The sequence below is a fragment of the Hippocampus comes genome, unplaced genomic scaffold (genome assembly GCF_001891065.2).
Source record: "Hippocampus comes isolate QL1 unplaced genomic scaffold, H_comes_QL1_v1.1 scaffold249, whole genome shotgun sequence".
NCBI classification, from domain to species: domain Eukaryota; kingdom Metazoa; phylum Chordata; class Actinopteri; order Syngnathiformes; family Syngnathidae; genus Hippocampus; species Hippocampus comes.
Window position 1 is genome coordinate 252,253 of NW_017805035.1, and position 25,653 is coordinate 277,905.

The 25,653-nt window shown below is 40.2% G+C and overlaps 3 protein-coding genes across 7 annotated transcripts in view; 1 reads left to right on the forward strand and 2 right to left on the reverse strand.

Moving 5' to 3' along the window:
* Window positions 1-9,709, reverse strand: mettl6 (methyltransferase 6, methylcytidine). 5 transcript variants are annotated; one of them, XM_019863752.1, is made up of 6 exons: window positions 9,479-9,709; window positions 3,868-4,189; window positions 3,035-3,169; window positions 2,586-2,753; window positions 2,067-2,208; window positions 1-897 (listed from the first exon to the last, which is right to left on the reverse strand). In XM_019863752.1, the coding sequence occupies exons 1-6, from the start codon at window positions 9,511-9,513 to the stop codon at window positions 755-757; spliced, it is 945 nt and encodes a 314-aa protein (XP_019719311.1). In that variant the 5' UTR covers window positions 9,514-9,709; the 3' UTR covers window positions 1-754. The 5 variants fall into 5 exon arrangements, with proteins under 5 accessions (XP_019719311.1, XP_019719310.1, XP_019719314.1 ...); XM_019863751.1 differs by having other exon boundaries at window positions 2,586-2,756; window positions 9,479-9,706; XM_019863755.1 differs by lacking the exon at window positions 9,479-9,709 and adding an exon at window positions 5,445-5,558 and having other exon boundaries at window positions 2,586-2,756; window positions 3,868-4,144.
* eaf1 (ELL associated factor 1) lies at window positions 5,278-8,490 on the forward strand. The gene is made up of 6 exons (XM_019863757.1): window positions 5,278-5,529; window positions 6,552-6,646; window positions 6,751-6,887; window positions 7,392-7,564; window positions 7,713-7,955; window positions 8,194-8,490. Exons 1-6 carry the CDS (start codon window positions 5,427-5,429, stop codon window positions 8,241-8,243), a joined length of 801 nt encoding a protein of 266 aa, XP_019719316.1. The 5' UTR covers window positions 5,278-5,426; the 3' UTR covers window positions 8,244-8,490.
* Window positions 9,710-10,348: 639 nt separating the features above from the next.
* bmper (BMP binding endothelial regulator) overlaps window positions 10,349-25,653 on the reverse strand; it is a 22,596-nt gene continuing 7,291 nt past the window's right edge. Inside the window, exons 3-16 of the mRNA XM_019863748.1 lie at window positions 19,718-19,817; window positions 17,651-17,733; window positions 17,472-17,562; window positions 17,295-17,377; window positions 16,730-16,829; window positions 16,530-16,639; window positions 15,871-16,005; window positions 15,352-15,456; window positions 14,925-14,970; window positions 14,683-14,840; window positions 14,159-14,360; window positions 12,965-13,310; window positions 12,637-12,767; window positions 10,349-11,766 (exon numbers count right to left, since the gene is read on the reverse strand). Coding sequence (XP_019719307.1) covers window positions 11,585-11,766; window positions 12,637-12,767; window positions 12,965-13,310; window positions 14,159-14,360; window positions 14,683-14,840; window positions 14,925-14,970; window positions 15,352-15,456; window positions 15,871-16,005; window positions 16,530-16,639; window positions 16,730-16,829; window positions 17,295-17,377; window positions 17,472-17,562; window positions 17,651-17,733; window positions 19,718-19,817 — 1,872 coding nt within the window. The 3' untranslated portion in view covers window positions 10,349-11,584. The remainder of the gene's footprint in view (window positions 11,767-12,636; window positions 12,768-12,964; window positions 13,311-14,158; window positions 14,361-14,682; window positions 14,841-14,924; window positions 14,971-15,351; window positions 15,457-15,870; window positions 16,006-16,529; window positions 16,640-16,729; window positions 16,830-17,294; window positions 17,378-17,471; window positions 17,563-17,650; window positions 17,734-19,717; window positions 19,818-25,653) is intronic.

A 25,653-nucleotide genomic window follows, 5' to 3' on the forward strand; every position in this document is an offset into this window, starting at 1 on the left:
ATATTAATGGCTGTGTGTTTTAATTTAAATAGGACAATAATAGTTCTACACAAACTGTACGCTGATGTCTTCACATCGCAGCTAAGTCTTATTTCCTCAGTGTTGACCAATGAAAATAAAACTATTTCCAAAAGGTTTAAGTGTGTACTCATTTTTGTGCGATACGCTGACGGATCGATAGCGAGTACAAGATTGTAAGACATGAAAGTAGTCGTAGCTGTCTAGATGAACACCGTGCGGGTATTTGATCGATAACACAACCACACTATGTAATGTAACTCGGGTTCACTAAATGCTGAAACCTGCACATGCTGCGTTTTCAGAAATGTTTTGAGAAAGTTATGTAACCGCAAAGTAAAAGTTTCAGGCAGGACTGGTCACATGACCTATGGCCGATTTTCACTTCCTCTCAGCTTCCCCGGGATGACCCCCCAGGAACCTGTCACTCAACAAAAACAGAGCCATTTCTTTTTGCTTTTATATTTCCTATTTCCAATGCCATCCTTTCGACATGGGCTCCATTAAAGTTACTTGTGGTTTACAACTCAACTATAATTATTCTAAAAATATTAAAAATTGACAGCTGATGGATATGTTCCAAGTGAAGTGAAACATTTACAGTGAATATTAAACAAATGGCACCTTCATGTAAAATATAAACAAATGTGTGACTTTAAAAGTGAATAGTCCTTTTTCACAATCATTTTGAGAACTTTGCGACCATTCGGTGTCTTTCTCCGTGTGTGCAACGGCCTCATGATTCTCTTTTGGTGAACTTGGCCTGCAGGAAAACTCTGGGAACGCAAAGTCCTTCTTTCTTGTTGACCGTCTCCCTCTGGACGTACTCGATGGTGATGCAGCAGAAGCCCGCCTCCGAGAAGAGTGCCGCCAGGAAGTCTGAAAACACAGATGCAGCGCAGGCTGGGATGAGCCATTGATATGATTGTTGGCATGCTCCGAAGATGAGAACTGTAGTCGACGCCAATGTAGACGATGACGACGGTGTGTGTTATGGGGTTACGTAACATAGCAACACAGCTGAAATATTTTTCAGCGCATTTTAATTTTTGGTTGGTATATTTTTATTCCAAGTATTTTTGTATGGTAATTTCATCATGATTTTTTGGTATTTTTATTTTTTACATTTTTGAATCTACTATTGTTTCAATATTTGCACACTTATTTCCCAATATTGGGGCTTTTTTTTGCCAATATTTTTTCTCGCAGAATAAATTTTTTTCCCCTTATATTTTTTTAATGTTTTTTTTCTGGTAGATTATTTTAAATAATGTCTTGTATTTTGATATTGATTTTTAATGTTCAGGATGTATAAATTTTTAATTAATGCTTTTTAAAAACATTTTTAGTTATTTCTGGCTATTTAAAAAAAAATTTCCCCAATACAATATTTTTGGATTATGTAGTATTTGCGATTTTTTTTTTTCTAAAATTTGTAAACAGTTGTAATTATTTCTATTTGGATACTTTTGGCTAATGTTGTTTTACTATTATTTTATATTTAATTCCCATTTTTTTGCATATAAAAAACTATACTACTTAAAGTATTCATATTTGAAATTGAACAATTTTTTAATTGTAGTATTTTGTCAATATATTGTGAAAAGTTTTGCATTTATTTGATAATATTCTTAGCTTTAGACCCGAATATTTTAATGTATTTAATATCTGTTGAACTAGTTTTGTTGAATGTTGTTGCCTAATCTGTATTTATAAATATTGACCTTTTTTTGTGACAACATTTTTAATTCTCATAATTTTATTTCTTTGCGCATTGTCCTATTTTTCACTTTGTTTGGAAAGCTAATGACAATTTTTTTCAATTTTTTTTGTGGACATTTCTGCATTTTCCCTAACATTGTCTTTTTTCCTCCTATATAAGTTGATCATTATTGCTTCATGTTTTTTTTTTTTTAAACACAGTGTGCAAGTGCGCCCTAATGCTTTGACTCATTTTGCTCACAATAATCATGACATAAAACTCCCAATTACAGTGGATGTAGATGTGAATACTGGTCTCTTAGCAATTGGTGTGAATAGGTGCGCACCTTTGGAGAAGAAGTAGGATCTGGTTCCATCCTGTCGCACGTAGAAGTTATCTGCCAGCTTGCTACTGGCTTTGAACCTCCGCATGGCGTGATCGTGCACGCCATAGTCTCGGAAGAGAACGACGCCTCCGGCTTTCAGCACCTTCGGGGAGAACGGGGAAGTGACGCTTTGCTCATTATGTACCGTGAACTCCAGCGACATTGCCGTTCACTGTTCACACTGGGATTTTTTGGCAATCATTTTTTTAACTGGGTTTTTACAGTATACAGGCAAGTCTGAAGTGAGTCCTTTAGTGTTTAGTTGGTCGACTTTTTTTCCCCCCAGCTTCATACAACATCTCTCATAATTTCGTTCAAGCAGGCAAATAAGAATAAGCCTTGTGGGAGGGGTAAAAATATTTTTCATGTGGTCTCTCGATAGCGCAGATTTTCAGCTCTCGCTGACCCATGGATCTGGAGGGTATACCCGGCGGGGATTCACTGTATTCAAAATGGCCAAAACCACAATTCCGCTCGTACCGTGTGGATGTTGCGCACAGCCGACGCCATCTTTTCAGGATGGATGGCGGACAGCACGAAGATGAGCATGGCGGCATCCACGCACCCCTCAGGAATGTTGTCCCGAAGGTCGTCGTGGGTGAGGTCGCATTGGAAGACGGCGCATCGCTCGGGATGGCACAGGGGATTCTTCTGTCGGCGAAAAACAACAAACTCACATTATACTGCCTCTGCTCTTAAAGATATGTCATGAGGCACATGAAACATGAGTTTGAATGTGATTGGCTAATCGTGCACACATCAGAGTTGTTTGTTATCCTCATTCAAAAATATATCGATATTTTTTATTTCACACAGAAGGGTGGAAATTTTTTTAATGAGTCATTTTGGTCTCTTTTCTTAATATCACAGAAATCTGGCAAGGGTGTGGAGACGTTTTAAACTGTAACAGAAAAGTGGCGCTGGCTCACTTTGACAAAGTCAACTGCTCTGGGCGAGAAGTCGCAAGCGTAGACAAAGATGTTGCATTCTTCCTCCAGCAGAGGAAAGATGCAGTTCCCCACGCCGCATCCCGCCTCCAGCAGGACTAACTTCTGTGACTCAGACTGCAAAACAAACATGATAAAAAAAGAAAAAAAACATTTACATATTTAGTTGTATCACTTAGATTGTTTTAGAAGCTGTTGGACTTCAAGGTGCAGCTAAACTTGATGCGTTTTAATATCCTTTTAAAAGGCAGCATTCGGCAAACTGTCACTGATTTTGAGAATTTAAATGCACACTAATGACCAAATTTAAAGAGGAACGACGTCGTACATGCCATTATCAATTATCAAGCTATCAAGAAGCATAATTGCACCAAATTTAAACAATTTGGTTAAAAAAAAAATTTTACCACTACAATCACATGAAAACAGGTACGACTCCAGAATATGATGTCATCAACAAAGGGTGTTGTAACTTGCTGCATTGACTTTTGTTATACAGTATTAACTTCGGCAGCTTTTGGGAGGGGAAAATGTAATTGTCAAAGTAGTATTTTTACGCAATATTGTACTTGGGTATTTTGGCTTAGAAGGAAGGTGACTAAAATATTACTGTTACATTTTCCTCTCCGCCACACATAAGTTGCACTTATTCACGGCAAAATAACACTAGGTTGCCTGTCACGGCAAAATAATCACTGCGTTTTATATATTCGTGCTTGCGCTATTCAAATGTGTTGGTTTGTCGTAGACCTCTGTCACATGAATGTTATTCCAGATGTACGGTATTTTTTGTGGCTTGATTCCTAATTACTCACTTGTCTGCACGTCTTTAGCTCGTCGAACTCTCTGCTGGTCCAGTGTCTGTCTTTAAAGAAATTGGTAGCGTTCCTTTTGTAGAACAAGTCCCAGTTCTTCTGTGCTTCCCTCTCCAGCTTCATCTGCTTGAAGGCTGATACCAAATTTTGCTCTCCAACAGACTTCCTCTGGTTCGAGACTTCTGGTTTCTTGTCTTCATCCTTCACGCCGCCGTCTTGATCACAAAGTGTGACGCTCTCCCCAGGGATTAAAGTTTTATTGTTCGGCGCGGCCATGCTCAACTCAACTATGCTGCAGTAAAAGCTGCCCGTTGATGGTATGCTATAATGCAAACATTTTAATAGTAAATTGCTACACAGAGGCAAGAAACGACGCAAAAATTCAATAAGTTTAAAAAATGTGTTTCTTTTTCGGCACCCAGCTCCATGTTGTGCAACATTTTACATGATCCGTGGAAAAACGAGTCCCGGAAGTCACAAATACAATCAATCATCCTCGACACTGCCTCAACACGAGGCCACGAAATATTTTTTTAATATATAAAAAGAAATAATTTATGTATGTTATTTACGGTGCAAAAATATTCTCATGAATTTGCATCAGGATGTAACGTCGTACAAAAAGTCAGTGTTTAAATTACACATACGTTAATCGTTCCGATGGTCAAACTAGTTGTATTAAAAAGTGATTCCGCACTTAAAATACATAGAAAACCACACACGTATACTTATATTTCTGTGCGTTTTAATATTTAAAATCATGTAATTTTATTAAATTATAAGTGGTCGCCCACACTAGTAAAGTATCCGTGTAGATACTAGAAACTACACTTTGGCAGTAGTTTGCCAGAAAATAATTAGGCCACACCCAAATAGTTTTATTAAGTATACGTTTAAACTAAGTATACAGAACGTGTAGGAAATTACAATACAGAAATGGTATTAAAAAACACACACACAAACACCAAATTACGCCAGGGAGGTCTCAATGGGTGTGATGATCAGAGTGGAGCGTCTGATGTCGACGTCACATCACACGCCTCCATACGTTGTGAAACGCTTTAAACCATAACTATATGTTTTAAAGTCTTTTTTAATGCACATTTGATGCACCGGCAGCTGTTTTGTCCTGTTTTGTGTGTAAATGTCGTTAAGGTGGGAATAACAAATAAATATACTTTGCCTACACAGGTCGGATACCGTTGTGAGTATTAAGGATTTGATCCTATTTATTACAGAAAATACCAAAATAGACAAAACATCATCATACTGGACTAAAAACAATTTAGAAAGTACAATACCAATCACATGATTATCACAAGACAAAAACGTTTAAAGAAATTATTTCAGCAAAGGATATTTCTTTTTGACAACTTGGACGAAAGGCGGAAGTGTCGTAATAGTGACGCACGTATGTTTTGCTAGCAGTTAGCCTCGCGGCTAACGTTGTCGCAACTGACTTGACAACAAAAATCGCTTATTTGAAAAGCTTTTGTTCGTTTTTGTATGTCGAATTTGTGATGAGCGTTCGGCTCCTGTGAAGACCAGAAAGGGAGAAGATGAACGGAAGTACAAACCCGTTGCTGGACAAAGAAGAACATGTTTTAAAGCTCGGGGAAAGCTTCGAGAAAAGGCCCAAGTCCTCCTTTCATACCATCAGATGTGAGTCAACAGCCACTGCACAACCACTTATTATAATACATCCTTAATCTATCCCATCTGTTGAGAAAATGAGAACATAATCAAAATGGTTGACTGAAAATAGTGGTACGTCATTCCGTTATTGTGAAACAATTTATTTGTTAGGTGGCCAGTTGTCCTACACTGTTGGGGGAAAAAAAAAACAGTGGAGAGTAAAAAGGCAATAAGAATCTTGCTGGTGAAACTGCAAAAATATTAAAAACGACAATCTTACTTGAGAAAATAAATAATTGGCAGAAGAACAAACAAAAAACCGAGAAAAAAATATCTACAATAACTACAAAATGTATACATTTAAAAAAAATAGTAAGAGATGACAAAAATTAGTGGAAAAACTGACAAACTACAAAAGTAAATGCCAAAACAAGACGGGGGGGGCAAAATAGATGTAAATCCAGCAATGGGACAACATGTATTAGCCCAAACCATACAGTATCCGAAAAAGGCAAAACATAAAATGACAAAGTTTAAAAAAAAAAAAAATTTAGACAAAGAGAAAAATTTGAGAAATTCACATCATATTCACAAATATTGTGGGAAAAATATAAAATTATGGGGGAAAACTCGAAAAGTACCAAAATATGCAAATAATGGTGAAAAAAAATTTGGCAAAAATACAAAAAAATTAATTACATATAAAATACGCAAAAATATTCAAAATAATTTTAAAATTACAAAATGATGGAATACACCTCTCCTAAAATATAAAAAAAGACAATTATACAAATTATCTTATTACAAAGCATGGAATAAAACAAAACAAAATACTACAAAAATAGGAAAACTACCAAAGTAGACCATTTGACAAAATACAAATGTAAACTAGCGCCAAAATATTGCATGAAACAATTTCATCAGCATAAAGTTAAGCTGTGCCCCAACTCCAAATTCTGTTCAACCCGGTGCTGCTATCAAAACAGCAGATCCGACCGACCTTTCTGTCACACAATTACTCATTTGAATTGTTTATTTTATTTTTAAAGATGATTTCAAACCGGCGTCCATCGATACCAGCTGCGAAGGGGAGCTGCACGTTGGCAAAGGAGACGAAGTCACCATCACATTGCCTCACATTCCGGTACAGCTCCTTACTCCTGCGTGCTGTAGTGTGTAGTCACTCGAAAAGTGTGGTGAGTTTTTTTTTGGGGGGGGGTGTGGGTGGGGTTAAATTTTTGTCGTCAGGGCTCCACCCCACCCATGACGGTGTTCAAAGGCAACAAGCGGCAGTATCAGAAGGACTGCGTGCTCATCATCAATCACGACACGGGCGGCTTTGTCCTGGAGAAACTCAGCAGTAGCATCCAGGTCAAGAAAACCAGGTGAGCGTGCCACCGTCTGAATTTAGAGTTTCGCACCTTCGGTGGAGTGCCAAAAATATGCTGGGCAGTTCTGCGGTCAATTGAAAGAGATGCAGCATAAATAACGACACACAGGCAAATTGTAACAGAAAAGAAGACGACACGGACTATTGGGGAATCGGGGAAAAAAGCGAAACTAAATAAAATTCACTGAGTAGTCCCTTGGTGGGGGAATATTTACAAAACGGACACCTCAAAAGCAAAGAAAAATGAATTAAACCTAATTGCCACAAGATGGCACCAAAATAATTGTTGCTTTGGCCTGAACAGAAAAAAAGGAGAGATTTTCAGCAAATAATGGGAAATAGGGTCCCCCCCAAAAAAATTCAGTGTGTGAATTTTTTAAATCCCCACATGTGATCATGCAGAGTAAAAACCCATAAAAAAAAGTTTCGTGTCCCACTCCTCGTAAATGACGTTGGGTCAGCAATGATGTTGGCTAATGCCCGTGACATGTTCGCTCAGGGCTGAGGGCAGCAGTAAGATCCAAGCTCGCATCGAGCAGCAGGCGGTGCGGACCACCCAGGCGGGACCTCAGTTCCGAGCCCCCACTAAGCCGGGCACCACCGTCAAGACATCGCCGTCGCCCTCGAAGGACGACCCCTCGCCTGAGCCGCAGCTGGACGATATCAAGAGAGGTAAAGGCGGCCACACTGGAGCACAGGTCCAGGACGGCAGTCACACAACTTGACAAATTGAGACCTTTTTTTTTTTTGTCCTGCAAAATCCATCGTGATCAAAAGTGCAGTCTTTTTTTTTTTTTTTCTTTTCCTCTTTATCACACAGAGCTGCGAGCCGAAGTGGACGTAATCGAGCAGATGAGCAGCAGCGGCAGCAGCTCGTCCGGCTCGGCCAGCGCGTCGCCCAGCCATGGCAACAGCAGTGATGATGGCGGCGGAGGCGCTTGCGAACGTGACGGCAACCGCCCGCCGGGCCAAGTCCCCTCTACGCCCCCCAGCCGCCACTCCCTCGCCAACGGGGGCGCTGAGCGACCGGCGGGCGCCAACCACCATCTCATCAACACGCTCAGTGAGTGTTGAAGTTGCACTATTCACCAACAGATTTTCAATTTACTGAATGTCAAGATGACAAATCAGTAACAATGAAAACATTTTTTGGATAATATTTATTATACATTTGTATAATGTGTACATTGTTTTTAAAGGATATGTACTTTTATACATTTATGGTATATTTTTATTTTTAAAAACATGGGAAAATGTCTCAAAGCATTTTTTTCTTTTCTGCCTTCTGACGACGGAAACAGGAAGTGATCTTCAGCTCAGCGAGTCGGGCAGTGACAGCGACGACGACTGAACCGGACAGACGCGCACTGACGGACCCAACTCACCAACGCCGGCGTGACTGTACCTTTACTTTTGTTTTCCCCTCCTTTGGTCCCCCACAAATGCAGTAAGATAGAGTGTATTTTTTTCAGATGTCACATATTTAATTTTGTATGAGAGAGAGACTTTATGGATGGAAGATTCTATATGAGAGCACGATTTATTTTTCAATACATTGTTTTTGGAGGTACAGCCTTAGTTAGGCTTTTAATAAAAAATACTTTGAAAAGGGAAAATAAAGTTTTCGTTCATGTTGTTTGATGACAGTTTACAGTCCAAAAGTGTTTAACCACTATGTTTATTCAAAAATGTTATTTTCCTAAAATGCAGTCAAAAATCAAGAAAATCTAGTCTATGAATGAGTTTATTTTTTTTTTGTGGGGAGGGAGCTCATTAAAACAAGTTTAAAAAAGTCATAAGTGAGCCAAAACTAAATTAAATGAAAAATTGCCATAATTGAAGGCACAACAGTTAAGAGAATTATTAAGTGTAATCAGTTATTGTTTTAAACAGAATAAAAAATCTTTTAAGACATTCACGAATTGATGGATAAAAGCAGCTCATTTTAATAAAAAGCTTGACATGCTTAGAAGCCAAAAATTGATGAGACATTGAAGATTTTTCGCATCAGATGAGACAGCGACACAAACGTCCCTTTTTTAAATAATAGCCCATTGAGATTAGATCGATTATAGTTTCAACAGGAATTTGACATGTTTATATGCGTCTTTTTAAAAAAAAAAATCCTCATCTTTTTTTATTAACTTGTTCTCATTTGTCTGTTGGTTCTCATCAAGGCTATTCTTGGTATTTTTATTTCAGTGGTGATTTTGTGCAAAATGGCAGCTGAGAGAATCCTCGTGTTGACACTTTGGAGCCGCAGCTCATTTTGTTGTTGTATGGAAGAGTATGTTCAAATAAAACTTCTGAAAGAATGTTTGTTGCTGTCATATGTTCAAGTTGTGTGTACACTTCTAGAACCTTAAGCTGGCTATCAAGAATATTGAACAAATGCTCTAGCGACATCATTTTCGAATATTACTTAAATATTTGTGTATTTGGTACCGTAGAAGAATGACATGACTGTTTGACAAAATACTCATGTCTAGTGCTGCACTAGTACTCCTAGTAATCCGCAGATCTGATAAAACTAACAATACCCACACTGAATATTCAATAGCCCCCCCAAAATATAGTTTGACTTACTTTTGGATGACTTCATTTTCTCTCCACGGGGTCATTCAGCTGCGTTGAGATTTCTGTACATGATTGCTTGTGTTATGTTTGTGTGCATTCCTCCTAATCTAAATACTGTTTTTTAATTATCTTTAAAAATACGATCATAAATCAAACGAACTCGTCAAACGCGCGGTTGACGAAAGTTTTCCGTCCAAAATGTTCCTTGAACAAGCGCACCTGTTCCAATTAACTAAGCACCTTAACGAGGAAGTACGGGTCAATATACTTTTCGAGCGAAGCAGAACTTGCCCCCAAATAAAATAAAACAAAATAAAATTCTTCAATATTGTTGTCTTCGGGGGAAATACACGTGTATCCATTTATTTATACGAATACGGTATACCTAGATGTCAACGCAACGCAAATCGAAACATCGATTATCTTTGATGGCTCTCGGGCGACATCTTGTGTCGATAAAAGGATGTTTGCGGAAACGCCCAAACAATTTTCCACAAAGGCATTGTTCAAGCAATTTGTTCAACATTCCAGCTCTCCTCCCTGTCCAACAAGACGATTAAATACTAGTAGAGCAACTAATTAGTCACACGAGTAACACTGTTGTATTATGCTAGTCACATTTTTTTCTACTGCTGCATGACATTTGTGCATGCTGAAAGGACAACTTTGGCATACTATTAGAAGTACAGGTCCATTACTAGTTGGGCAAAGCCGTTCTACTAGTTGACCTCTGCTGGTTAATTATACTATTAGTGAAGTACTAGCTCATACTAAATTGCTAATTTATGTTTTATATATACATATACATTTTTACCCGTGTGTATGTATAATTCTCCCTCGTGGTTTGAATGATGGAGGAAAGAAAGTGGTACAGTGTGACATTGGATAAAAGATTATATTGTGGCTCTTAAATAACGAGGGTAGAACAATTCCCACAAAGACGCTACAGTACTTTTGAACAACAACAGCACACGAGTCACATTTGGGCACACAAAAGTACAAACAACACATAAACATAAATAGCTTTTTCTTTGTTTTGTCCTCTTACAGTGAACCCCCGCTGATGTCGCCCCAACGCACATCCCTGCACAGCGATTGTTTTTGTACGCGTTTTTACAATAATATAAATACTGTACAGTATTGAAAACATACTCATTGATGACAATGCAGGCAAAAAGTACATGACAACAAATAATTATGATGTCACCATCAGGCCTTGTTTGTTTGCTAAAGTTTCAGCTGAAATGGCCACATAATAGACAATCTGCCATTTTAAACATATTTTTTGTTTTATTGCTTTTTAATTTTAAAATGGCATCATTAAGTTTCTCTATTGGAGAGCAAGCAGTAAGCCATCAAACACTTATTTTGGAAATTATTAGGCTATCATATGAAATTGCTCCCTTGTCTAAAAATTGGTAAACGATCATCTGGTAGAAAAGATAAAAGCAAACAAACAAAACAAAACAAAAAAGTGTTTTGTGCTCAAGGGCCATTATTTGATTTTTAAAGGGGGCAGATGGGCCAGCTCATTTGTGCATCAAGTTGGGGGCGGGGGTGATAATTTTGATAAATTTTATTATTCATCATTTTTTAATTACATCTACCTAATAAGACCAATACCCTTTTTTTAAAAGGTAAAACGTGTAAAGCAAAAAACATTACTGTGACTTTTCACACACCGCATCTAAAAAGTTTTTACCAATTGCGTGTGGGTGTGGACTGCGTCCCCGCGATCGACGGAGGTTCACTGTAAGTCATTTTCTTCACTGCGCCCACCTTGCTTGTGCTACCACCTTTGCTATATAAATTAACAGTATCAACACATGACAATTGTAGAAACGCTCCTGATAAATCTGCTTTTGCTTCGAGTACAAAAAGCTCCTCGTCCTCTTCGGAGACGATCAGCACGACTCGAGAGAGTTCCGTGAGGTTCCGAGATGACAACGTCCTGCCGCAAAATTCCTCTCCTGAGTGTTTGTTCAATAAGGATTCCTTGGACCTTGAGTACCTTTGCCGCAACTCATCAAGTCCGAGATGCGTTTTTTTTTATTTTTTATTTTTTTATTGAGGGGTTATGAGGAGGTCCGAGAAGTCCTTGAGCGGGCGCCTGTGTCACCGTCCGGGGCAGGCCAGGGGTCTGATGCAGCGGCCCTGGAAGAGAACCAGATTGGCGGGACAGTGGCAGCCGGCCACGCAGGGCTTGTGGCACGGCCCGATCTCGTTCCAGTTGTCGCAGGTTTTGGTGCAGCCCGGCCCGCACGTGTCGTACACGGCGCCGTGCTTGCACTGTGTGGCTGACAAAAAAAAAAAAAAAAGAAAATAAGTGTTTGTGTACTAGTTCAACATGCAGGCAGGCTTCAAGTTGTTTTATTTGAGGAGTCATGCAATGCTAGATCAGAAAAGTCAAGCGGAAAAGCGCAAATGCTGCTCAATGTTATTATTATTTAACTATTAATATAATAAATGACTGAGGAAAAGTTTTTTTTAAATAATTAATACATTTGTATTTACATTTGATCATTTATAAATGTTTTTGTATTTGTATAGTTTGTGTCTTGAGTTTTGTATCCAAAGCCTAATATTTATGGGGTTTTTTTGTCAATAGTTTTGTCATTGAATATTTGTGTTTTACTGTGTCGTGTATTTTAAAGAAATATGTATTTACAATATTATTTCACCCTTAGACATTTACAACATCGTAAAATATTTAGAATTAAAAAAAAATATTTGTATACGTTTTCAGATGTTGGAACTAATAATTTTTAAAAAATGCCCATACTTAGTTTGTAATATTTTAGCATTTTTTTCGACATATTTTTTCACTTTTTGAAGCTTTTTTTCATTTTTTTCAAATTTATTTATATTTTCAATCTCATATTTGTAATATATAAGTTTTATTATTTTGTTGTTCTGCTAAATGTGGTTTTTTTCTCTAAAAGAATATCGTGTCAGTGTATTTTTCTAATATTTGTTTGTTGTTCCTCCTTATCTTTGGTATTTATTCCCTAATCTTTCACATTTTTTTTTCAAATATTTTTTTTCCATAAAAATACTTTTAAGAGCATGATCACTTTTTTAAAAGAACAATTTATATGCCCGCCAAAAAAAGAACAGAATAGAAGACAGAAACGTCGTCGCATGCATCGGCGGGTGCGTTGACTCACCCATGCAGGCGGCGTCCGGCCTCCAGAGGACGGGGACGCCCTCTCGCTCGCACGCTCGGCTGTAGGCGATGAAGGACTCGCAGTAACAGTTCTTGTGCACTGGACACTCACACATATCCGTCACACACGACCTACAAAGGTAAAAGACAAAGGCTCATCATCATCATGCTAAGTGTGTCATTATGAAAGTCCTGTACATCCGTGCCACCTCGGTTTCGATTTAATTCATAGTTTGAATTTTAACTGGGCGGCCCGGTGCTCCAGTGGTTTGTGGACTACAAAAGTCTGTGGGAAACTATTACACGTCGAATTATATTTGGGGCGTCACCTGTAGAAGGCAGCAAAGTCGACAACGCGGTGGCACTTCTGGAACTCCCACGACTTGATCTTCTGACACTCGCGATGGGCGCGGAATTTGACCTTGACGCTGCCGGGGCACAGGAAGGAGGTGGGGCGGCGGTGCGGTGGCGGCTGGGCGCACAGCTCGTTGCCGTCCAGCGCGCGCCACGACTCGGCGAACTCGTCCACGTCGAACTTGAAGTGGCCGTCGCCGCCCATGGTGTCGTCGCGCTTGTGCCCGTTGTAGTTGCCGCACAGGCCACAGAGGCGCCCACGCAGGTGGGGGGCGGCCACCACCTCCACGAAGCTGTCGCCATCCCAGGTGATCTCCAAACCTGTCAACGGAAAAAAAACAAGTGGAGTCTTTGCATCAGCTGTATGCCACAAATTTTTACCTGTCATCTTTTTTCTATTTTTTGGCTGTCTGTAGTTACGCTGTGATTGTCTATGTAAACTATGTGTCTAATATAGATGTTTAATTTTTAATATTTTGGAAAATTTCATCTAATATTCAATTTTTTACAATATTTGTCTTTTTTTTTAATTTGTATTTTTGTCTGTTTTGATTTTTTTTTCATGCAACTTCGTTTTTGTATTTTTTGTCCAATAGTTGTTTTTATTTCTGTCTCACATGAATACAAATGCTACTTCAAAATGCATATCGTGAAAAAAATGGTGTGTTGAATTTACTAAATTTTATTTCAAGTGGTTGCATGAAATAAAATCACATCGCTCCTGATACGTTTTACTTGTAAAATGTATTTAGAACCAGATGATTTTATTTTTTTGCACCCACTTGACGAAACACGTCTTTTTTTTTTTGTTTTCATTTGTTATGATTTTGTATTTGTGATTTTTTTTTTTTTTGCCTAATATTTGGTTTTCACCTCTAATCTTTTATATTATTTCAACTAGTTTTTTCACCATCTGTTTTTTTAAGAATGTATTTTTTGTGTAATATTTTGGGAGATCTTTTCATATTTTAATAGCTCATCCTATACTTTTTGTCCTTCTACTTTCTTACTTTCATAACTTTGCTGCTGTAAATCGGGAATTTCTCCATTGTGAGACGATTAAAGGTTTTCTTATTCTTATTATCATATTTTTGCACGTCAAAGACCCAACTATTTGGATAGAAACATTGAACACTCCATTTCCCATCGTCTGTTGTCTGTGAACTGACCAACGATGGTGGTGAGCTTGAGGAGGTACCCGTCTAGGTCAATGTGCACGCCGGGCCCGTGGTAGGGAAGCGCGATGCGGGTGCCGTTCCTGCGCACGGTCAGGTGCTGATGTAGGCCCAGCACCAGCCCTCCTAGATGCACCTCCACCGATTGGGTCCAGGAGAAGGAGCGGGTGCGGCGGGCGTTGTTCTTCACCAACACCTTTGGAGGATGACACGACTTTTAAGGCGATCAAATGTATTGAGTCACGCGTCAAATTAAAAGTCTTGACAAGAGCGTTTTGCAGATCTGTACTCATTTTGTCAATATAACCTTGTAAGATGACATAATAATATCAAAACATGATCTTTCGGGGCAAATCACACAAATTGGTCGGCTAACAAGGTGAATTTTTGTTGTTTTTTTTTTTTTTGCAACCAATCATGTCGAGCCATACGTCATATGAAAAGGCTTCACAGGTATGTTCTTATTCATGATGCATGACTTCATGTGATGACGTCGGAGGAAAAAGGTGTGATCGAACCGTAAAGCTGGAGTCGCCGTTGTTGAGGACGGCGTTGCCGCGAGCGCCGCCGCCACAGTCCCTGGTCAACACATACTGACACGTTCCCTGGAAGTTAAAAGTTCTCCCGTCGAAGGTGTTGTAGTGCGGGTCGCCAAACACGGTGCACACGCCGGGCTCTGCCGCGGGACAAAGACAAAGCGCCGTTAAGAAGACGGCGACCGACGGAAGCGCCATAGAGACGAGGAAGTGAACTTACTCACTTTCAGTGCAGACTGGACAGCAGCCGGTCCGGTTCAGGATCTTGTTCTGGTGGGCGGAGCAACAGGAATGTGCAAAAAGCAACAATTTATAACAATGGATGGATGAATGAATGAATGGGTGACAGGTGAATCGTTGATATCATGCAAGAAAGAATGATGGATGAATAGGCAGATGTTAGCATGGATTCATATACAAAAAATGAATGAATGAATGAGTGACAGGAGGACACGATATGGACAGAAGAATGTCAAGATGAATAAACAAATGGGTGACAAGACAGAAGCATGACTGGATGAGAGTGAGGATGGATGAAAAGCAAAACGGGTTGATGGGTGAATGTAGGATGAAGGAATGAATGAATGACTGGATGGGTGCTACTCCAAGATGAGCTTGATGCCGAGTGGCCAAGAAAGGCGCGTCACTCACTGAGGGGCAGCTGGTGATCGGCACACACTGTTTGGGCCGGCACTCCACGTTGCCTTTCACGCATGCGCACAGCGTGCAGTTCACTGACGACCACATGTCTCCTTCCTGCGGATGGATGAGTACAACACAGATCAAGCGTCCGTCCGTCATCCGTCCATTCATCATGCTTCCGTTATCATCCAGCCTCCTGTCAGTTCATCCACTCATCCGTGGATTTGTCTGTTTCATGCCAGTCATCACTCCACCCATCCATCCATCATTTTATTCATCCATCCGACCTTTCTTTCTTCTGTCCGTCATCCATCCATGACTTTACATACCAAATATCCATTTGCCCGTTCGTATTATCAATCCATAATCAATCTATTCCCCAATTAATTCCTTCTTCCATCCATCTGTCTACATCTCCCCATCGCTCCATCCATCCATGATCATTCTTCTCCATCCATCCGCCCATATTCCTTCTCCCACACACATACACCCATCTCCATCCACGCATCCTCGGAGAGATGATCTTACCCTGTAGATCTTGTTGCGCACTCTGCAATACTTGACGTCATCCACCTTCACGTAGGACAAGCAGTCGTCACAGCAGTGGTCTCCGTGACAACTGCCCGGACGTGAGCAGCGCCTTGTGCACACCACGGTGGAGTCCTGAACGAGTACAGAGGACGATGTCAGAAGGTCCAGAGTGAAACCTCGGTTCACAACTTGAGTGCATTCCAAAAGACCGTTCATGAACTAAAATGTTGAACAGAAGCAATTTTTTTCCTACTGAAATGAATGGAAATAGAACAAAGTATGCTTTGTTTTTAGAGCTACAGTGGTACCTCTACTTGTCTTGTCTTAACCAGAAAACTTTGTAAGTAGAGATGCATTTTCCATGTAAATGCCCTAATTCGTTCCAAGCCCCCCCAAATTCAGACATAAATTCCTCAAGCATAAAAATGCATCAAAATATGTAACAAATACATGTTACAATTTGATTCTTGCACAATAAATGAGAGTTGTGCGTAATGTAAAAAACAAAGACGAGCGTAAAGAATAAAAATGATCATTTAACTTTTAACTGCGTCCTCATTGTTTTTTGCCCTCTTTAGTCCATGTTCCCTCTCAGAAGTAGCTTTTGCCTGGCGTTTTGTGCGCTGTCAATGAAAGTGAAGACCTTCAAACTTTACCTTGCAGGTGCACGTGGTGCAGTTGTCCTGCACGAAGGACGTGGCGTTCTCAAAGACCTCGCTGTGGAACAGACAACTCCCCTGAGACAAGTCAAACACCTTCCGCTGACCTGATGCACCCAGATGACAAACATTAGAGAGTGACACACACACACACACGCACGCACGCGCACACACACACGAGAAGATTTGTGAATTACCAAGACATTTGGGACAGCATTGTCCGGGAGGGGTGTGGCTGAGGTGAGCAGGACAAGAAAGGACAGGACAGGCCTCCTTCACGCAGAGAGTGCGTCCCCCCTGCAACAGCAGCGACACTTCGGGTCAAACAATGAGAAACACTGCTGTCAGGTCCAGATGACCACGATTGCAAAATCCCTCTGTGAATTTCAGATCACATTTCAACGTCAGATATGTTTCATGAATGTTATCTTTTTTTTTTTTTTTTTTTTTGTGACATAGGTGTTTCAAATAACAGTCAATAAACAACATCATAGACAAAATCCCTAATTGGTATAATCATGAGTTGTAAAGTGGGTGACATGACGTGCGATATTTGAAGGTGTCGGGTACTTGTGGAGGCTGCCAAGACCTGCTACTGATACTTGGGGCAAAAAATAATCTGACATCAAATACGTGACCAAATCATATATTCATACGAAGTCCTGGCAAAGTAAATCATTTCGTGACGGTCGTAAAAAAAAAACAAGGACTCCTGTCTATATCCGCTTTGGTGAATTCCAGCGCATGATTGCTCATACTCACAGTGCATGTACACTTGATGCACGGTTTGCCTTCCGGACTGAACTCCTCCTTTTCTTTGTACAGGTGTCCCTCGAAAATGCAACCTGAAAAAAAAAGAGACGGGATTACAACAAGCGGTTATTATGGCTACTTTTCCTTATTTCAGAAGCTTGGACTTGGCTTGGAGGTTTTGCTCACTGGGGCAGGTGGGGCAGCATTTTTTGGGATGGATCTTAGGGTTCTTGCAGTGGACCACACATTGCACTTCTGCTTCTGTGATGACGCCTTCCTGTCAGAACCAGGCCGTAAAAGTTTTATGTCAAAATATTACCTATTTTTATCTACATCTATCTAGCTATCTATGGCTTCTCACAGACCTGACAGCGTCGGGTGATGCAGGGCTTGATGGCGCTGGTCCAGGAAACGGAGCTGTTGTAGGATCGTCCGTCCAACATGCAACCTAAAACGACAACAGTGTGTTGGGATTTCAAATATCAATAACAGGACGTCACTGTGAAAACAATCATTTTCAGAAACCCAGTACAAAATTGATGTTGAGCACACGGATTTTGCATTATGGCAACCTGCGGCTCTTTCATCCTAATGTCGCGGCTCTGTGTTGCTTGGGAAAATAAAAAGAATAAATGTCCGATGGAAGTGCGTGTTATTTGTCTCACAAACGTGGATCACTTGTTATGTTCTCTGACTGTACACTAGGTGGCAGTGTTTGTTGAGAGGTAATGGCGACTGTTGTGAGTTGTTACAAACTGGCGTTGTGCTGTTAATCGCCAGATAAGAAAATAAGAGTGTTTGGCTGCACGGCGGCTTTGTTTTTTTTTTTTGCCTCCCGACACCACAACTTCTTTCTTCAGACCTCGTGCAGTTTCGGTGACCAGCCTTCGCATTCGCTTTATTCAAAGACGTCAGCGAGCACTTGACGTGTCAGCAGGCGCATTTGACAGTCGGCATGCCCGTAAAGCCGAGCGACACCAAAACTGCACAATATCTGAACAAAGTACTTTATTTGTGTTTGTATGATTGTACTTGTAAACTGTAAAATTGGTGTGATTTCGAAATACTAAAATAACATTATTTATATATTGTAATATTTTTGTCGCTCAAAATATACGTCACACGTTCCGACAGCCCGGCAAATCGCCGGACAAAATATACATTTGGAGTCTTGTCGCTCTTCGGATCCACAGATGCACGTGAGGAGCTATTCTCCACCATAGACAATGTTTAAAAACAAACACCGCTCACGCTTCGCAAACGGCAGCTTACGGCCCGGCGTAAACATGAAGGCGACTTCCTACAGGCCTGATTTGCAGACGCTGTGCGCCGAGGTTCAAGAGCCGAAGTGCGGGTAAAATGAGGCTCCAAGCTAGCACCAAGAACGCAACAGAAAATGAAAATATTTCTAATAAAAATCTCCAGTACAACTTTTTTTTCTCAATGTCATTTCCAACTGTCACATTCCAAATCACTTAAACAACAAATTTGCGTTTACAATATATGTGAATACCTTGCGTATTTTAAAAACCACAATCTCAAATAAAATTAAGTACAAGACACAGACGCACGTACACGCACGCAAGACTTTGTGGCTTGTCCATTCAGCACTAAATAAATAGCCTATTCATTTCCTTCATTTTACAGTAAATGGACTGGGATCAATGCTGCACTGCGCCTGCCAATGAAAACCGATCCTAATAATTGATTTGCTTTCCTGAGTCTGAAAATCAAACCAAATCCCCATTCAGCTGAGGGGGGGGGGGGGGATCGTGTAACGTTTGAAAGCCCAGCCTCCCGGGAGCCTTGGATCAGCTTCATACACTCAAGACTCCTTAACATGACCGACACGGCCATGCTACGACTTCCTGCTCGGAGCTTCAAAGTATGTTTATTTGAAAACAGATACAGTAGATAGTAAGAGTATTTCGGAGTTAAGAGAAATAATATACAGAGGGCATCACGCCAATAATCAACATATCAACTTACCAACATGGATAATATTGCGTCTTAATGGGCATATGAAAGGATGGAAAAGAATGTATTTCACACAGAATGGTGAAATGATTATAACTAGGGCCCGACCAATTTTTGATTTACACATTAACTGCCAAGCCACAAGACATTCAAACAACAATACATAAAACAAACCCCACTCTACAAAAATACTACTACTACTACTACTACTACGACTACTAAAAATGAAAAAAAAAATGCTGATTAATCGGTTATCAGTATTTTACTCCGCCAAATATCAGAATTGGCATCGGCCTAAAAAAAAAAAAAATCTAATTGTAAAACTAGCCCCTTAATTCACAATTGATAACAACTCAAGAATGACTTAGACACAAATGTCAGTGTCACCTTTACAAGAATCCAAATAAACATCAGTCCGAGCTCCATCTGAATTACTAAAAAATATAAATTCTTACCTTTACACCTCTCGCAGCATGCGCCGCTTTGTTTCACCACCAGGGCGCAATCCTCGGGCACCGGCGGACATTTCTCCTGCTTGCAGTCGGCCTTGCCCTCCTGCCGGCCGCAGACGAGACGAAGGAGAAAGGAGAAGGAGCCAAATGGTCAGGGTGTTGTTGTGTTTGGTCAAAAGAGCATTTTAAGGTTAAAATGAGATGACACACCACAGGACTTTATTATTATTATCATTATTATTATTAACATTATTACTATTCCTAGTCATGAGGTCATCACAGTGAATCACTAACATCAACGTGGGCTTCACTCACATCATTTTCCAAAGCGTACACCGTTCATCCGCAATAATTTGTGTGATGCTCCCTTCACCACAGATGAAAAACAATTTGGAAAATAATAATAACCATGTGAAGTGAGTATACAACAGTCGTGGTTGAAATCAGGGTGGCCCTTTCAAGCTTTTACATTTCCAAGAGTCCTGTAATTTATTTATTAACTTTTATTGGTACCATGACTTCAGGTGACTTCCATTTTATGGAAGAAACCATTTTATTTTTGGAAAAAAAAAACCCAACAACACAATGTAAATGTGTCAGTTTTATACCAGACTACAATAACACTCACCTCTGTGTTAAAGCCGATTAATTGTTGTTAGCAATTCATTGACTCTCTGATTTAAAACATCATAAATAAAAATGATGGTGTGTAAAACGTGGCTATAAAAAAACCCCCAAAAACCCCCATCCCGGACAAATAACTTTAATTGTAGTGTATGCTGGTAGTAAATAATGATCACGGAGGGTCTAGCGTTTAAGTAGCAAGAAGCATCTTTCCGTTTGGTCACTTTTAGCGCCACATGAGCTCACTTTGCGGTGAGCCATCGTGGTTCAGACTGTGCGGACGAGTCGACTCGTGTCTTTCACGATACTACGTATTGTTTTCATTGAATTTTATTTGGGAAATAAGATCATTCGTGCAGTAGACGGCTAATCGTCATCGGCCCCATAAATTCACTGCTGAGGGCACTGACTTCAAAATGACTTGACGTGTTTGTGTGCAGAAGAGGTTCGTTTTGGCTTTGAACTCCATAAAACCAAACATTTTGAGGGGCGGTGTCCATTATTATTATTATTATTATTTGTAATTTGGGAACGGAAACTCTCAGACAATTTAGCGGTAATGCACCTCGCGTTGAAAGTAAATCTTATACTTCTTTGAAGGGCCGCAACTAACGACGATTTAAACCGGCCTTATTTTCAAGGTATTGGGTACTCATGAAGAATGCTGATACCAGCCACCAATACTCAAGGGAAAAAAAAAGTCTGACGCTGATGAATTGTTTATAACTGACGATTCATTTGATAATGGATTAGTTGTCAATTAATCGATTCAGCTTTGCATCTCGACTTCCATGTGAAAAATAAAATGAAAACATCCATCCATCCATCTATATTTATTATTTTATTTATTATCTATATTTCTATTATTTTTTAACATGCTTTTCCTCATTAGGGTCACAGGGTGTCAAGCCATTTGACCACACGGTCAGTGACTCCAATAAAAATCAATAAATCATCTAAATGTGGAGAAAAAAAAAATCATCATCAAAGCAGTCAAATATGAGGACATTTCAAATGTGTGTGATGTTATTCGATACGAAATATAGCCAATTTGTGACTATACTTCTTTGAAGGGCCGCAACTAACGACGATTTAAACCGGCCTTATTTTCAAGGTATTGGGTACTCATGAAGAATGCTGATACCAGCCACCAATACTCAAGGGAAAAATAAGTCTGACGCTGATGAATTGTTTATAACGTATGCTACACATACGTACAGCACATTTGGCAATAAAGTTGTATTCAATTCAATTCAATAACTGACGATTCATTTGATAATGGATTAGTTGTCAATTAATCGATTCAGCTTTGCATCTCGACTTCCATGTGAAAAATAAAATGAAAACATCCATCCATCCATCTATATATCCATTATTTTTTAACATGCTTTTCCTCATTAGGGTCACAGGGTGTCAAGCCATTTGACCACACGGTCAGTGACTCCAATAAAAATCAATAAATCATCTAAATGTGGAGAAAAAAAAAAGCATCATCAAAGCAGTCAAATTTGAGGACATTTCAAATGTGTGTGATGTTATTCGATACGAAATATAGCCAATTTGTGACTGTGTCACACCCATCCGGAAGCATCTGTGATTGTCACTGACTCCATCTCCAGAAAGGGCAGTATCTTGATCCTCTTAAGTTGATAGTTTGCTTTTCTGTCATGTGGTTTGCGCTTTATTGTCTTTAGTTTACCATGTTTGGGATTATGCTGCGCCTTGCCGGGCGCTTAACGGAGCCGCCGCACCCATACAATGGCAATTTGGTGACAAAAAGTGGAAAGGTAGACCGGATTTTAGACTTGCAAAAAGCAGGTCTAAGTCGAGGTGCAGGCATACAGATTCGGCGCTACACAGATATGTGTGGAGAAATGTCATCATATTTCATTCATGATTATGACAGCGGCGTGGTAAATCCATCTATGCTAAATTCCTTTAGCCTGCTTATGGCTTTTCACATGATATGTTAGCATTAAGCTACCAGTGTCATAATATGAAGTGATATGGTTTAGTTTGACATTTTTTAAATCCTATGCCTCTTATTTGGAGACCAATGTGAGGAAGGAATATTGGAGAGGTAAAACAACTTACTGAAGAAAAAAATAAACATTGTCTCTCTATAGCACCAATTGTCTGGGTTGGAATGTATCCCCCGCGATAAACGGGGGTTCACTGTCGTGTACTACTTGTGTCCAAGGTCGTGTCCTTCTTTCGCTCCCGTCTTCTGTTCGCACAAAGTGGCGTTAGTACATGTGACCTAAGCAAATAGCCCCCCCCCGCCGTGTAAACCCCGAAGTCACCCTTCCATGGGGTCCCTTGTCTACAGGTCAGAGGTGGTAACGGGTCATAACGGCTTACAAACACTCGACATACCGCGACACCAAGGCTGCGCAGCTGGATGGCTGTCTGCCGCCACCAAAGAGCCCACCCCCAACCCTCCGCCAGCCGCCACTACCAACAGCACCACACACACACACAGAGACACACACACACGCACACACACACGCACACACACACACTACATCTAGATTGAATTACAAAAAAGAAGACATAAAAATCAGACTTCTGTAAATGTCACCAAGCAATGTCACCTATAATTAGATTACATGTCAACCACCAATGAAATTACACACAGGTCACATGGCATCGTTCCATTGGGATCCCATAATGCGTAAATGTTAATTGTTTTATGGGACATTCAAACTTAGACGTCGGTGACAATAGTTAAGCAATGCTATTTCCAATTACAGTTTACAAACGGCAGGATGTGTACCGTCCGACAGCAAGTAGAAACCAACATACATACATTGTTTGCATTACATTTACATTTCTATTTATTCAATGCTGCTCTTTGGTTTTGTTTGTGCTTTGTTGGTTTTACTACATGAATTACTGTCGTAAATATTTGTGAATTTTCTGTTGAGGCAATTTAATATCCCCAAGTGATTAAAAAAAAAAGCTAAGTATCTATCAATTATCACAATTCAGCGAGGTATAACAATAAAATCACTTTCAAATAGAAAAAGCGTGTTGTATGCAGGCAGTCAAAATAGACGGTCACCACTGTGTTTTGTCCCTGAAAGAGCACTATACAGATACAGCATATAGGAAGCTAAACTAATTAACGCCTGCGATCGAGCCTGCTAACCACACAAATTGAATGACAAATAACAGTGTGTTTCTCTTTTCAAGTCCAATGAGCACTAGACATCAACACTGACTTGTTTGGTCATAAAATTACCTGTTGACGTTGACCCAAAAGAGGTGCTTGAGCGATAACGAGCGACTTTATTGCCTCAGAGCAGCGGTGGACCGACAGGTGCCGCGATGCATTTTGGGAATTGTAGTAGCAGCGTACTTTTCAAACTAAATGTACCACAAATATTATTATTATTAATAGCAATAATATTTGTGGTAAATTATATAATTAATTAAATTATTATTATTAATATTGTTGTTTTTATTAAATGCAGTACAATATTTCGATTTTGGCATCGTGACGTAATCACTTTCACTCAGGAATATGAGTCAGTTTTGCTGCTCTACCTCTAGGGGGAGACAATGGCCAATGTTTTCTGGCCCCTTTTTTTTTAATCCCATTCTTCTCTCTTTCCCCTCTCCCATCACTCTCCTCCTCCCCTTCATCCACAATCTGCCCCCAATCTATTGCTACCCTCTCCCCGGCCGTGAACTTTCACCTCCTAAACAAACAGGTCGGGACCCCCTAAACGGTACAAGAGCCACAGTAGCTTCAGGGAAAGGAATTCCCCAAACGGACTCACTTTTTCCTTACTTCCGCCAGAACCCCCCCAACCCCCCACCCACCCCCGCAAAAAAAAAAAAAAAGTCTTCTATTCAAGTGTGTGAGCGCGCGCGTGTGGGTGTGTGTGCGTGTGTGTGTGTGTGAACGAGAGAGAGAGAGAGAGAGAGAGAGAGAGAAGAAAGAGAGAGAGAGAGAGAGAGAGAGAGAGAGAGAGAGAGAGAGAGAGAGAGAGAGAGAGGAAAAAATAGGCATCTTAAGTCACAACATTACAGACAACAGAGCTTTCCACTTACATGTTGCAAAAGTAGTAATTTATCCACATGTTGAACATTTTTGACCAGAGGTGTGTGCTAATTTCTGTATTTGCCACTATTTCGGGAAATTACATAATTTCAACATCATTTGCTCCCCTAACATGCTGGATTTGTCTTTAAAAAAATATACCAATCATTCACATACGTAAAGTCAGCAATTGATGACTTATTTAACATCTGTTTAACGGGATCGCGCCGAGATTCCGCCTCATCAGCCGTTTGCTATTTATCGGAGCGCCAGCCACCTCTCTGGTGTGTGTTGGCTGCTGTTTATGTTGACACAATGCCAGCAAGGCAACTTTGATCCTTCATTGATCTCAGGTTCTGCTCGGAGCATTAGTCCATCATCACAGCAAATAAATAACACCTTCTTAAAACAGCAAGCTGTGCACCACAAAAATAATTCCCATGATTCTGTTTGTAAAAGCACTTGACCGTGGATGAAGATATGGGATGAGACGGACAAACAGACAGCTAGACGACATGGTGAAGAGGTGCAGCAGATAACAGATCACCATGGCAACCACTCTATCAGTCTTACAATGGCCCCTCTGTGTGTGTGTGTGTGTGTGTGTGTGTGTGTGTGTGTGTGTGTGTGTGTGTGTGTGTGTCCCAGCCATTAGCCTGGTCTGTCTCCCCCATACACACACGAATATATGAGTGACACTGCACCCCCACCCCCATGCCCCCAAAAATATCAGACCACCTGGCGACAGGAGACTCACCGCATGTCTTTGGGGTAGGGGGGACAGGGGGGCTGACAGATGTGGAAGTACTTGAAGACACTCAGATTTCCTGAGTGTCTTCACTCCATGTCTCCCCCCCCCCAAAAAAAAAAATCGCCATGCCATGGACATAAATATTGGGACATCTCGACAAATGAAAAGAAGAAATTGTGGCATTTGGACAAAAGTATTGGGACACCTACGTAAAGGAAATGAAGAAAATGTAGAGTTTGGACAAAAGTAGTGGCAAGGAAGAAAAATGAAAAAAAAATGAGGATCGTAGATCATGAAAGTGTTATGACATGACGGAGAATGACAAGCGACTTTGGACAAAAGGAAATGAAGTAAATGAGTTTGGGCATCGATATTGGGACAGATACAAGGATGTAAAAAGTGAAGAAAGTGTGGAGTTACAACTTTTTGAAGTCAACCGTCGCACTTTTTAAAAAAATATTTCTCTGTCGTTGCAAAATATTGTGGTTTGTGTGTGTGTGTGTGTGTGTGTGTGTG